Raw genomic sequence first — 15378 nt, 5'->3', positions numbered from 1 at the left:
CCATCCGGACATCAATAATTATTTTTAATTAAGTTAGTTACTGTTTCAACAAATGGGACACAAATAAACCATGTAAATTGATGTTATAAATATCTTCCACATAAATAAATTAAACAATGGGTTATTAGAAATATGAGAAAAAATATGATTTAATTTACGAATAAGATGATACTAAAATCCGCAACCACACTCTTAACTTTTCATCAGCTGCAGCAATGGTTGTTGTTTGACTACAAGTTGGTGAGTCAGAAATCCTAAGTTCGAAAATACACTGAAACAGGGGAAAAAACAAAAGTTATTCTGGTAGAATGGTTTAAGTTTCTTTCGTATTTTGAAAAGACAAGGTGTTTTATTTTTTAATTGTCTGGTCTGATTATTTATTTATTCTAAAGTTAATTTCAAACATTGAAAAATAAATTAAAAATCAATTGTAAGTGCTGTTTTGCTGTAAGTATTTCTTTCTCCCGTTATGCAAGCGTTCTGATTAGTTGCTCAATGTAAGTGTTACGATAAAGACCCGAAGTCTGGTAAATCCTCTTACAGATAAAATCTAGCTTTTACCGGGAAAAAATCCTGAGTATGCTTCAATCTAATTTCATTTCGGTTTTAACAAGCCTTTGTGGTAAAACTTAGGAGTTACCAAACCACTTTGATAAATTCCGGGTTTTATAGGTAAAAATTAGAATTTACCAGACTTCGAGTTTTTATAGTAACATGTGCATGTATAGACATAGATAGACCAAGATATGGGTAAATAGATAGAACAAGGTATAAGGTTAATAAGAATCCTGTGTTTTGTTAAGTAGAGTGGATCTGATTATATTCATTGATTATGAATTTTATATGTTGTTTATGTGCTGTTTTAATATTTTCTTTTCTTGCTTAATCAACGTTTTTGTGAAATCAAATATGAGCTCAGTTGGCATTTACCACTACGTTGTTAACTCTGCTAGTAGTCATGAAAGTGTTCTATATTCCGTTGCAAGTTGAGAAAAGACCATTGCGTTATAGGTTTTAAGTAATTACCCGCGACTGTATTTATTTCCATTTTTATTTCGTTATCAAATTATACAAATATCCCTCCAAAAGTAATAAAAAGCTTTTCAAAGTTAAACACGTCTGGCAGAAATTTAATTCGAGCTATCTTTTGCGATAGATATATATATCATAGAATTATTAAAAAAGGTTATAGTTTATTAACCTAACTGGAACCCTAGACTTGGCGACATATTTAGTTAAAATAAAGATCATTCAGTTCTGAAAAAGAAACAACTATATGAAGTTGCAAGATCAATGGTCTTGATTAGACCATTAAAAAGGGAGCGTCAGTATGCTGACATACTCTTTGCAAATCAAATATGAGATAAAGGGTTTTACTTTTGTGTCGCTGAAGAAGAAAATCGTCTGCAAGAAACATTTATTATTATTTCATCAATGTCCTTAACTGCGAACCGAAAGACGTATATTCGTTACAATTTTTAGATAAAATTTTTTTATTAATCCCTGTTACTTGATCCGATTATTGTTAATAACTGTTAATATTATTAATATGAAAACAAGCAAAAAAGACGTTGTGCAACGTCGTTTCAAGAGTAGGCAACAGGCGCCGACCTTCGATGCAAACAGGCTCTCTCCATAGAGATAATGGTTTTTTCTTAACTTGCAACAGAGTACAGGTGCAGTAAGGTGACTATGTGGTACAAGAGGAAATCACTTGCAATGCAGATTGGGGGAAAACTGTATTTTCTACCTTGGAAAATAAAAGCGATATAGGGGGAGAGAAAGATATTATCGAGTTTTAGAGCATCACTTCTTTGGTACGCATGACACCTTGTGGACATTAATACTGTATTTATTTGTGCGGAAACTCCTATTTTGCCACGTGACGGATAAGTAGGAGGGAGAAAGAACCATTGTTCTGAAGATTTCTTAAGAACAATGATTGATAAGATTTTTTTCTAATCGTAAAAATTAGTTTAATGTGATAATGGTCTAAAACAGTAAATATTATCGAAATCCGGACTCCAAGAATGATTTTGGTTAAAAGAATGCATCTTTCAATCTTTATTGACTTAAGCTTGCTATTTTCCCACCATTATAATTTTGGTCAAATAGACATTTGAAAACTATTATAAATTCTATATTTTAAGGTGTGCAGAATAGATCAGTGAGTTGTATAAACAGCACAGGAAATGTTGTAGAAGATAATTTATGTGATCCGACATTAAAACCATCTACCAATGACTCTTGCAACACACAACCTTGCCTGAGCAGGTCAGTGTTTCATAGCCTCTTCTTTTTTGAATGCCTCTTTTTTTTAAATTTAATGTTAAATTAACTATACTTGTTGTGCTAACAAGAGTGGAAAATTTTAACTAATTGTCAGTGGATCTAGCAACACGCAACCTTGAGCTAACAGGTCTATGTTTCATAGTATCTTCTTTATCAAACACTTATTTATTTATTTTATTATTTAATGCTTAATATTAAATTAATGATTTTTGTTCAGCATTATTTTCTACTTTTTGTACTATTTTTTTTCAATTACTAAATGTCAAGCGTATCGTTTGAATTAGTTGCAATTCAATACAAAATAAATGCCAGTGGAATGCCCCATTTCATATATTAGAATATTATATTCATATATTTGCTAACTATTGTTTCATATTCATATATTTAATAAGTATTGTTTTATATATTCATATATTTGCTAACTTTTTAATATATAAAACAATACTTTTAAAATTAATTTCTCTAAACGTCCTGTCAAACTCTAAACTTTAAGACAAATTTCCTTCACGAGTAAAATGGAGCAGCAGTTTGCATTCGCCTAAACAGAATCGTCTACAGTTTAGTATATAACAATGACAACGCTAAAACAAGGCGAAAATTAAGCTTTAAATATCTCCTCAGAACGCACTATTTAAAATTTGGAAACTACACTCTATAACAAAAAAATCGACGCACCAAGAAGGAGTTGTTCGATTGAAACGAAAATTGGTGGATAGTAAGAAAATGCACAGAATAGTAAATGATTAAAATTTCAGAACAATTTAATAATTTATTGCAGAGTTACAGCAACAAGTTCAATAAGGTGTTGACCCGCCTCTAGCCTGGATACAAGCTGCACACGGCTTAGCATAGACCGATAAAGCTCACGGATGTTCTCTTGCGGTATTTCCTGCCAAATTCGATCCAATTGTCAAACGAGGTTATCAGCATTCCGTGCCAGATGCAATCGCCTTCCCATCATATCCCAAACATGCTCGATGGGAGAGAGATCTGGTGATCTGGCAGGCCAAGGAAGAGTTTGACAAGCTTGCAGGCAGCTCATAGCAACACGTGCCGTATGTGGTCTGGCATTGTCCTGCTGAAAAACCAGCCCAGGGCTCTGCAAAAGGAACGGTAGCAAAATAGGTCTTAGGATGTCGTCGACGCACCGCTGTGCAGCAAGTGTACCTCTAATGACGACCAAAGGGGTCCGGCTGTCAAAGAAAATGGCACCCTAGACCATAATGCCTTGTTGAGGGCCGGTGTGGCGTGCGATAGTGAAGGCAGGATCCCCCCCTCTGCCCTGTGCGTCTCCAAACACGTTTTCGATGATCGTCAGGACACAGTTAGAAGCGGATGCTTCAGTAAATATTAGGGAGTCAAGGATAAACTGAATATGTCAACTTTAACAATTTACTGTTTGACTTCGGCTCAATATTTTGCTCTTCTTTTTCCTTTGTTGAAAAGTTTAATATCTCACTTGCTTAAAAAAAACATTGTAAAATCTAAATAATATTGAAAACAGTTCTTAAAATTATTGAAAAGGGAATGGTAGGACATTCTGACTGTTATGAACTCTGAGTTCCTACGTGGAACTACAGCATCGTAGATCACGTAAAAGACTAATAGTGTATTTGGCTTCTGTGTTAGTTTACTGTAGAGTGGGTTAAACAGGGATGAATCATTCAAAAGCACACTAAAAAAGTAAATATTACCCAAAGCAGTTGATGGTCAGTGTTTGTAGCACTAGTACTGGTGTTGCAATTTATTGCTGGTATAATAGTATGCTGGTATACATAGTGGTAAATTGGTTAACAGTAAATGTCCTGTCTTGCATTGTCAAACCGCACTTAGCACAAATCACTATTGCAAAATTATAGGCATTGAAACATTATCCTTCCCGTACTCACTAGTCCTAGCCCTCTTTGACATCCATTTTTTTCTCTAAATTTCGACAACTTTTTAATAGGAAACAATTTAATTCCGAAAATACTGTAAAAGTGGCATTCATTGACTTTCGTCTTCAATGGTTTCATCTTTTGCAAAAAGTATAGAGAAAATAAGGATGCATACTTTTTCCTTTATCCTTATAGCTCTTTATCTCTAAGCTATCAACCACTTTTGCGTCTTTTACCTTCAAATTTCGTACTGGAGCGCCTAATATATTAAAGAAAGTTTAGGATAACAGTAAGTAAATATGTTAAACCCAATCGCAAGAAACTAAGTCTTTTATTTAAAAATATGTCATGACAGTGCTGTTTTTATACTTAATAATACAAAGACAAATTTACTCCATGTCTGCTCTACTAAGATAAAAACAAATTATGCATCCTTCTCTATCAAAACTAAAAAAAACATAAAGAAAACCGCAAATAAGAAAAAACTTTACCTCATGGGCCAATTTTATAAGAAAATTAGTAACTAACGTACTAAACTAGATATTATTCTTAAAATATTAATTACGACTCATTTTAAAACAGTGCCCGTATTTACAAGGACAAAGCATGTGCTAAGGTAAACCAAATTCATATGCTTTAGAAGAAGGAATGATTTTTGGTAAGCCATAAAAAATATAATTTACATTTTTAAATTATTTCCTAAATAGCCAAAATTTGGGGAGGTGATAAATTGATAGATCACTGTCATAAAATTAAAAAACATAATTCGCTTAAAACCTTTTTTTAAGAAAATTTTTTTTATTGTTTTAGTTGGTATGAAGGAGATTGGAGTCCTTGTAGCCATTCTTGTGCCAATGGAACCCAGTTCCGCCTCGTTTTCTGTCAACAAACTGAGGAAAGAATATCTGTACCTGAAGAGGAGTGTTACTTACCAAAACCACCGAATAAGAGAGAATGTAATGTCGAGATCAACTGCAACAATTCAATAGCTGCTACAACAAAAATATCCTTTCCTGTTTTCTACAACTGGACATTAGGGGATTTTGGCGAATGCTCTCAGCCATGTGGTGGAGGTATGAAATTTCCCAACATGAATTTGTTGCTTGTCAGAAATTTTTTTAATTAAATTTTAAAAAATTAAGTGATTTAATTTAAATTTAAAAATTTTAAGGATATAACAAATAATATGAATCAATATTAGAAAGTAAGTGAAAGAAAAAATTTATTTAAATAATTTATGTGGGCAAATAAAAAATACAAAATAACACTAATCTAAAATTATAATTATAATGATATTGAAATTGGTCATTCTGAATAGGTATAATTTGTTTTCTATCAAATAATTCAAATGTAATAAATACGAATTTGGAAAACAAATGTTAGAATTGTGTACCATGTAAATAAATATAAATTACATAAACTATATAAAAAAACATAATATTCACAAAATTCTATATGATGATTAGATTTTCAGATGCTCAAGATGATTATTAATTAGTTCTTTTACCTTAAGAGTGCTTTTAATCAGTTTAAATATGTACCAAAAATAAAAATTTTGTACTTAATGCTTAGATATGCTAAAGTAGGCAAAATAATCCCTACAACAGAAAAAAACTAAAATCTCAAAACGTGCCTTAAATAATATTAAAATGCGTCCTGTAAAACATGCAATAGCTATAACAAGAAAACTTAGCTAATTTTATGAAATTAGAATTTAAGTGGAATGAGGAATTCATATTGAGGCATTATTTACGAGGCATTTATTAACACAAAATTAAATTTTGCTTCTTTTTTCAGACGTCGATAAATATTTCTGATTAAATTATTGCTGTTTAAGCAAATGTAACAAATACGAACACTTTAAATTGATGTTACAAATATATACCCCGAAAACAAATGTAACAAATTCAAACTTTGGAAACTAATATTATAAATGTGTACCAAATAAGCAAAAGTAACCAATACTTTTTTTATAAATATTAGAAAAGTATAATTCATATCAGCACGTTTTCAGCACGATCAAATTGAAGACTGCAGAGTTATCATTTTTGTCTTGAAAACGACAAGTGATATGAAGAGAAAGTGATTTATCTAGTTTTAGTACAAATAGACACCTTGTGATCATTAGAGGGAAAAAAGTGGACTTGTTAGCTGAGAATTCAATACATTATTACGTAGCAAAACAGTCTGGGGAGGGGAAAATCCTACTAGTTATCACAAGATACAAATATTTTCCATCTTTTCTTAACCTTTGTTCAACGAAAATAAAGTTATCTTGAGTTAACGGTCTGAAAATGTAAGTATCATCAACATCCTTACTTTAACAATCACTGTACTTGAAAGTATACGCCATAAATTTGTCAATCCTTAGTGGCTAAATGTTGTTATTTTTCACTCTTATAATTTAGGTCAAACGGGTATTTGACAACTTATATAAATTATTTATTTTAAGGTGTGCAATACAGAACAGTGAGTTGTATAGACAGCGCAGGAAATGCCGTAGAAGATAATTTGTGTGATCCGACATTAAGACCATCTGTCAATGGCTCTTGCAACACACAACCTTGCCAGAACAGGTCAGTGCCTCTTCTTTTTCGAATTATTTTCTTTTAATTCAATGCTTAATATTAAATTAACTATATATGTCGTTTTTAACTGTTGTTAAAAACGACATTTTTATTGCTAAGGGATTTTATTACCAATTGTTTTTATTATTACTATAATGAATTTAATTTACTAATTTTTAAGTAAACAAGCTGCAATAATGTATAACTTCGTTAATTTATGAGATTTAGTATTGGTTGAACAAGAATGAATGACCAAAACACACTCGAAAGAGTAATATACTCACCAAAAAAGGTTGATGGTTAGTGTTTGGTGTGAACCTGGGATCTCTTATTAATGTGATGACAAAACTACTGCATGAAATATGGAAATTAATAAATCCATAACTATCCAAACTAATAAAAACTTGATGAAGTAAACAAATTAGAAAAACCTTCTCCCATGTTCTTATTAATTAGTGGCTAGTATATGATAATCGAAATAATTATTCTTCGAATGCTAAGTGTAGCTTTTTAATTTAAAACATTGTCAGGATTTCACGAGGACTAAAGAGCAATTCTTGCGTAAACCGAAATGTATGTGTTTGGAAGATGGAATGTTTTTTCCCCATTTGTTTGGATAACTGTAAAAAAAAAATGATTTACTTTTATATTTTATTTAATATCCGGCTTTAAACAGCTGACCAGATTCTGAGTTTACGACTATCAATGTTCAATATAGCCTTTTAATTTTGAATCCGACCCAGAAGATAAAGAAACTTCTGGATCAAGCATTGAGACTAACTAATCTTCAAGGAGAGCTGTTTTGATGTTACTTACCCACTATTTAATTTACTTATGGGGAGAAAACCTTGAATTTTTAGCCCTAAAACAAGATGTTTCTAGCCCTTGATCCGTCTGCAAAGTTGGATTAGTTTACGTCAGCACTGTGATCAACGCGAGCCTGAAGTAGAATTCGTATTAATCACCTACAGCTGGAAATCAAAACTGGGTCCACCTCCATTGAGAATTGAACGCTTTATCCCCTGAGCCACAGCTGCTTGATTTACTTTTATCAACTACGATTGCCCAAAAATGGGTGAGGAGGTTAATTGATTAGTTACTCTCATAAACTTAAAAACCATAATTCTTTTAAAGCCCTGTTTTTTTTAACGATGCAATTGATATTACTTTTTTTTTTATTATTTTATAGCTGGCATGCTGGAAAATGGAGAACTTGTGTTGGTGGTACCCAGTTACGACTCGTTTTCTGTAAACATTCTAAGGAAGGACAATTTGTACCTGAGAAGGAGTGTTACTCACCCAAACCACCATTTAAGAGAGAATGTAATGTCGAGATGAACCGCAACAATACAATAGCTGCTACAACAAAAGTACCCTTTACTGTTTCCTACAACTGGACATTAGGAGATTTTGGCGAATGTTCACAGCCATGTGGTGGAGGTAAGAAATTTTCGGACATACAGCGTTTGGCACAATTATTTGTTGTTTATTAAAAAAAATGTTATTAAATAATTTAAAGTGATAATTTCAATGAAATGTTAAATAATCCGAAAGTGATACAACAAAGTGTCAGTGATATAACAATTGATATTTATCAATATGAAAAAAAATTGTGGAAGAAAATTTTTTTAAGTGATTTTTATGAGAAAATACAAGATAATATTAATCAAAAATTATAATTAATAATAATTAATACAAAAATTTAAGTTGGTCCCTCTATTTGAATACAGTAATTTTTCTCTATGAAATAATTAAAGTTTGAACAAATATATAATAATTTGGTAAAAAAAAATTTACAAATAAGCACCATGTAGATAAATGCAACCTATATATATACTATTTAAATAAACGTAATATCCACGAAATAAAACTATAATTTTAATTATAATTTCAGGTTTAATTTTGAGATTCTTCCAGAAAATAATACTTTGTTTATCCTTCTATGTCAAGTCTATGAGAAAATGTTTATTTTGTTCAATTTCAATAAGTTTTGGTTCTCTTCCAATCAGAGAATGTTATCCGTATGTTATAACTCTTTAATGAAGTCTTATATTAGGAACTCTAACAATGATGAACATTGTTAATAAGCTGTGTTATCTGATGATACTTTCACCTGATCTGATGATACTTAGGTGAAAGTATCAAACACTGATACTTTCACCTAACTTTCACTAGCTGTCTTATGATATCACAACTCTAACTAATATGATCTCCTCCCAAAAGAACATATAAGTCTCACGACTACAGCTTCAACCAATTATTGTGGAAACAGTCTCATGCATCATTATAACTCCATAGGATAGTTTATAACTCACTATGTAAAATTCATGTTATTACTTAAACTAATACTCCCATACGCACGGAGACCTTTGTACAAATATATTGCTTAATAGCATTAAACAACAAAATTAAATTAAATTTCTTTTAGAATTGGCAACAAGAACCTTAGCACAATAAGCTAATTGTTTACCTTAACACCAAAAATTGTGGTAGTGTTCGTGAAAATTTATTACAGTGTAGCTTCAGATTCTTACCAGTGGACTAATATTCAAATGTCTTTCTTAAGCTTGTTTGTCAATAAATAAATAACGTGTTCGACAAAAATTGGCACTTACTACTCTGCAAAAAATGTTAGTGCCTCTTAATACTAAAAATGGTGGCAACTATAAAACAAAATCGTTTGCACAGTAGTTTCAATTACTGACCAATTAAAAAACCATAGACTAATATTTAAATATCCTTACTTTTGTTAGTCAATAAATAAATAAGTTCGACCAAGATTGGCACTTACCACTCAGTAAAAAAAAATTCTGTTCTTTTTAACACCAGAAAAATGATAACTACTCTATATGAAAGGTGGTGTAATTGAATACCATATGTAATTCCTTCCACATTTGTTATAGTAAAATACCAAGAATGTTCTTTTTCTCTGTTTTTGGTGTAAGTAGCTGTTCCCCATTTTTGTGATCACTAACACAAAAATTTAAGATTACAAGATATGATATACCTACGAATTTACACAATTTTTTCAATGCAATTTAATGTAAAAACATTTAGTTTAGTGTGCACATACATAAATTCTTAAAATAAGTGTAAGTTAAGCAGACGTATAGCACAGAAATAATATTGAGACGAATTCGAGTTCGGCTTAATAGAAGTTGATATAAATTAAATCTTATAAAATTGTTTAAAACAGGTGACAGATATGCAGGCACTGTACTAAGCATTCGCCACCTCTCCAAAGGTGATAAAATCGTAAATTTGGCGAATAAAATTGTGTTATGGATAAAGTATTGGAGAATTATTTTTCCTTTGGAAAGAAATTAAACTTACGTCAAAATGATTTTTTTAAACAAATCAGTATTTCTATTCGATTACAGTAATTTTCGGTTGATGCGCCGCATAAACCAATAACAATTGGTTCTAAATAATATAAGCTTGAGTCAAACTGCCATACAACTTTCTATGAGAAAAGAATTAATCTTAAGAAATTGTTAAGATTTGTATTTAGCGACGACTTTGGAAAATTGGCGAATACTTTTAATATTTGGCTAATTTACTGGCTATTAATTTGAAAATCTTAGCGCAGGCCCTTGATATTTCTCTATATAACATAAAATCATAATGGTCTGACACCGTTTTCTATTGTTGTTGGAGCATTTTTATTGGCCGGAAAATCACGTGGTATGATCCAGTTTTCCCTCATTCATTTCCGTATTGTTTTGGTTGTCATCAGCATAAAATTAACAACAGTCGTAAAGGTATTGTTTTCCTTTAAATATTTTTGTATCCCAAATTTAAACTTATTTTCCAGTACTGCTATTATTAGCGAGAATATTAAATTATGGTTGTGAACTCATCAAATTTGTTTGAACTATATAATGTTGCAAAAATATAAATCTTATTTTAAAAAATGATTACTTCGAAAAATCACTTCCGTTCACCAAGAGATCTAAATGTTTATAATACTAATAGATAGTAATATTTGGACGTGGGAAGTAGAGGCACAAGAGTAAACAAACAGTATTCCTTTTAGTACATAGATGTTAAGTGAATAATTTTAACTTTAGTAGAAAAACTGCTTTCTGCCAAGAAAAGACAATTATTGCGAAGCAATAATCGGGGTTGGTGAGCGGCAGCGAACAGGGGGCATAGCCCCCTAGTAAAACATAAAATATTATCATTCTTATTACAAAACTAAAAATATGAACAAGTTTTATAATGGCAAATTTTTGTTTCTGCAGATGTATAACAGTATGCAAAATAGCAACAAACTCAGGCCGTTCTGTGCTGTGTTGTAAACTATCTTATATCCAAAATACGCCATAATTAGTGCTTTCAGAAGGCATCATGAATTGTGTATACACGCGTGTGTTTGATATTTAGATTTAACTGCTCCCACCAAAATGTATATAAGCGCTCGATTTGATGTTAATTTAAAATGTTATCTCATATTTTTCTTTGCTAAAAATTCGGAATGCCACACACTTTTTACAGTGTACCTTTTCACAAAATCATTTTTTTGTAAATTTCTCGCGTTTGATTTCGCGGAAAGTTTGTCTAATAATGACAATAATTTTGCTTTACGTTGCTCATAACTTGTTTGTTTATAAGTTTTTTTTTCTCCAAATATCTGATATATATTTATCATATGAATTGAAAAATGCGAGCAATAAGAAATATATTACCGCTATTTCTTTAAGTTCTTCAATCAACAGTATTATATTGGTTGTTGTTTGAATAAAATAGGATTGAAATAAAGATGTCCTAGCCAGAGGCTAAACTATATCACTTGACATTAGTAACCGATTTATATTTTTTGGTTTTAATTTAGGACAAATTGGTATTTCATAACTTGCATAAATTCTATATTTTAAGGAGTGCAGAACAGATCAGTGAGTTGTATTAACAGTACAAGAAATGTCGTTGAAAATAATTTGTGTGATCCAGCACTAAGACCATCTGTAAATGGCTCTTGCAACACACAACCTTGCTCTCACAGGTCAGTGTTTTATTGTTTTTTGTTTTACAACTTATTTTATTCTTAACTTACAACTTAATTACTGGTCATTCTAAAAAGCTTTAAAAGTTTAAACTTAATGGAACAGCTTTTTCTTCATTTAATGCCGAATCTTTTTCTTATTTCAAAGTAATATGATATAGTAAATTTCTCTAGCAAATTTTTTCTTTTTTTTTGGTTTTATATTTCGAGTTGGATGCATCATTTTTCTTTTCTTCTCTTTTTCTTTTCTTCTCCCTTTTAGCAAGTTATTTAGATTAGAGAATGAGGACAATTTCTCGCTCTTTCCTGTCAACCCCATGAAATGACTTTTAAGACCTGGAATAACTTCTCTAAACGCAAAAGTCGTAATTCGTGTTAAACTTTGTTTTTTAACGCGTGAAATTGATTTTATTGAATTTTTTTTATTGTTTCAGCTGGAAAATAGAAGAATGGGGTCCTTGTAGCAATTCTTGTGGAGGTGGCTACCAGCATCGTCTCGTCTACTGTCGACACACTAACGAAGGACACTTTGTGCCTGAGGAGGAGTGTCATTCACAAAAACCACCACCCAAGAGAGAATGTAATGTCGATATTAAATGCCCTGAGTGGACCTTTACACACTGGTCAAAGGTAACTTAATCAAATTTCCGTGAACTCGATGATGAGCGTAATACATTATAATTTTTAAACGTTTTCGTACTATGTATACGATTTATAAATTCGTGATGTTTTCTATATTTGCTTCGTTTATGTTCTGTTCGATATTTTCTTTACAGTATTTTGATATTTCAAACGTTTAATTTATTATTTAATTGATGACTTTCCCTTAAAATGACTACTGTTTGCTTTTAAACTGTTGTTTTTTAACTTTATTTCTTTGAACAGATGTTTGTCTCATTGATTTGGCTGAGAAATTTTCGGCTGATTTGCCTTTTCAACTGAAGCAATTCGAGTCAGTTTTTGTGTTCATCATTTGTGAAAAAACACAATATTACTATCATAGATCATTTCATTACATAATGCGTTTTGAATTTTATTAATAAAGTAAGAACTGGAGTTAAATATTTTTAGCTTTTATCACGTTGTAAATCATCTGTTAATTATCTTTGGTAGCAGATTTGCATTAAATATTTCATATAAATGCTTTAATACAGTTAATTTTGTTTTGATTCACCTTTATAATTCTTGTTCTTAAATAATTGTGCTTTTAATGAAAAAAGCATGCAATTTTGGGTAGTTATATTTTATAGGTGAAAGTTTGATTTTGGACATTAGACTGTCTGAAACATTCTTTATTTCAATAATGGCGGACTTTAACGTGAAGGCCTTTAATACTTTATGTGTCACTTTTTAATCGTAATTTCATAACACGAATATTGTATTACAAGTAGTTTTACGTGAAATAATAAGACTGTCATTATTACCATTATTATACATTTACTTAATAGTCACCGTCAGCATCAAGCTAGACCCTCTTCACAAAGATATTGTTTTTCTGCTTTATCCCAAACAATGCTTTCTTTACTTTTTAGAAGACTTGCGATGCTAACTATTAATTAAATTGAATGTCTGTTTCAATCACAGATCCCAAAAAGTACATGCTGTGTCGAATGAGGCTTTAAAAAAGATAAAGTGGTAAAGTGCATATGTTTATCTTGAGTCACGGCGGCTCAGGAGGTAGAAATCTCGCCTCCCAATCAGGCAACCCGGGTTTGAATTCCAGCAATGGCTTGGTGATAAAAATTTCGCATCCGGCTCGCATCGCCCGGATACTCAGGGACCGGATACTACTCAGTCATATTATGGTAGTAGTCGTAGTGGTTCCAGTCCCTTTGCCGTCTGGCTAACCATAGAAGGTGTTTTCGCTGTTTTACTTTCCATGTAACGCAAATGCATGTTAGTTCCATCAAAAAAGACTTCACGAAGGCAAAATTTCTCCCGATACTTGTTCTAGAGTTCCCTTGTTTTCAGGATTTGGCTCAAAATTACGCATAGTTGAACATAGACAGTCGTTAACTCACAATTGTATCCAATGTTCAACGAGAGTTATAAAATAAAAAATTGTATATTTATCTTCATAAATTACATAAATTCATAAACAGCAATGTAAAACAGGCACTTTCAAAAGTAAAGAAATACAAACTTTTTATTCATGTACCGTGAGTAATATTGCCTTCTAATTATACTCAGTTTTTAATATTTACTTGGTTTTTCCATCTTATACTCTAGTGTTCTGGTAAGTGCGGAATTGGTGTGCAGAGCCGCAACGTATTTTGTGGAGCTTGGAAAAATAATACAGTTATAAAAGTGGATGAAGTTAAGTGTGATGCGTCTAAAAAGTTTACGAACAGGCAAAATTGCTCGTTAGAAGCTTGTAAGGGTTCGTGGCTTGTTTCAGCTTGGGGCAGGGTATGTATTTCACCTTGGAACTTTAATTAGATTAGACCTGGAATCAGATAAATATTCAATCTCAAATACATACGTAGATTGTGATTTCTGGTTTAATAATAAACATTTCGCAAATAAGAGAAGTATTTTTTTTTTCATTTGACAATGTGATTATTTACAAATTATTATTTTTCAAAGTATTTTTCAGCTTTGTGGCTTAATGCAAGAATATTCGATGACATTATTTATCGAAAAGTTTGACAATCTAGCAAAAAAGTTGATCAGGAACTGTCAAAGTCTAATGTTAAAGAAAATTGCTCCCACTTCATGCCATACAAACACAAAACACACACAAAATACATTATTGCTTCAACATCGTTAAGACATTTAAATACGTGATTTACTTTCCAATATTTTAAACTTCGACGTTAGTTTTATTTTTCATTAACGCTTAGTTAAACGGCAACTTTGCGCAGAAACTATGTCATAACTCCAGCTGTTACTTTGTATTAGAATATGGAAATGAAATAAAACATTCGAAATAAACTCCAAAAAATTTTGTTTATACCGAATGAAACGAAATTAAACTTTGGACAAGATGCGCAAAGCTTTTGCAGTATTCTATATCGCCCTCGGTTTCATAAATTGATATAGATAATTCAAGTGCAATGATGAGTTAATTCATCTTCGGTCAACAATGTTTGTGGACATGAAAAGAGTTAACTTGTGGCCGGTCAACAATATGTTAAGACACAAATATTGTATTGTTAAAAATAGTATTTAGTGTCTGCTACTGATGTTGATTTCATAGATAAAGTTAAGTTATGATGACAATTCAGTATACTAACGATTTTCTGTTTTTCTCTTTTCATATATATATATATATAATATAGTCAAACCCCGCTATAGTGAACCTTCAAGGGACCGACATTTTGGTTCACTATAACCGGGGGTTCACTATATCCGTTACGCAGGCAATTTAACTAATGATTCTCAAACTCCTCCCTTTTATTACACATCATTCAAATAAATGACTTAAAAATATTATGTAGTAGTAAAAGATGTGTTATTTTTCATTACTTTCGTCTTGCGTGGAAAAAAAAATTAGTATTTTTTAGGTGATGAGCAATCCTTAAAATCAGATATGAAAACACTTCCTGACTCTCAGATAATTTTTCTTGAATTTCTGTTATTCCGCTATTTAAACCTGTCTAATCTGCCATTCGAGCACATAAAAGTTGCCTCTCAAAAT

At 31.3% G+C, this 15378-nt stretch overlaps 1 protein-coding gene across 9 annotated transcripts in view; it reads left to right on the top strand.

Moving 5' to 3' along the window:
• The window catches only part of LOC139425903 (uncharacterized), a 135090-nt gene that overhangs the window by 41882 nt on the left and 77830 nt on the right, over nucleotides 1-15378 (top strand). For all 9 annotated transcript variants that reach the window (XM_087159696.1, XM_087159695.1, XM_087159693.1 and 6 more), the window contains exons 14-20: nucleotides 2151-2274; nucleotides 4980-5242; nucleotides 6622-6745; nucleotides 7926-8176; nucleotides 11615-11738; nucleotides 12173-12368; nucleotides 13968-14147. In XM_087159696.1, coding sequence (XP_087015822.1) covers nucleotides 2151-2274; nucleotides 4980-5242; nucleotides 6622-6745; nucleotides 7926-8176; nucleotides 11615-11738; nucleotides 12173-12368; nucleotides 13968-14147 — 1262 coding nt within the window. The remainder of the gene's footprint in view (nucleotides 1-2150; nucleotides 2275-4979; nucleotides 5243-6621; nucleotides 6746-7925; nucleotides 8177-11614; nucleotides 11739-12172; nucleotides 12369-13967; nucleotides 14148-15378) is intronic.

This window comes from Parasteatoda tepidariorum, chromosome 3 (genome assembly GCF_982258835.1).
Source record: "Parasteatoda tepidariorum strain Cologne lab strain chromosome 3, Ptep-v5.0, whole genome shotgun sequence".
Classification (NCBI taxonomy): Eukaryota; Metazoa; Arthropoda; class Arachnida; order Araneae; family Theridiidae; genus Parasteatoda; species Parasteatoda tepidariorum.
This window is presented reverse-complemented; position numbering and strand designations above follow the sequence as displayed.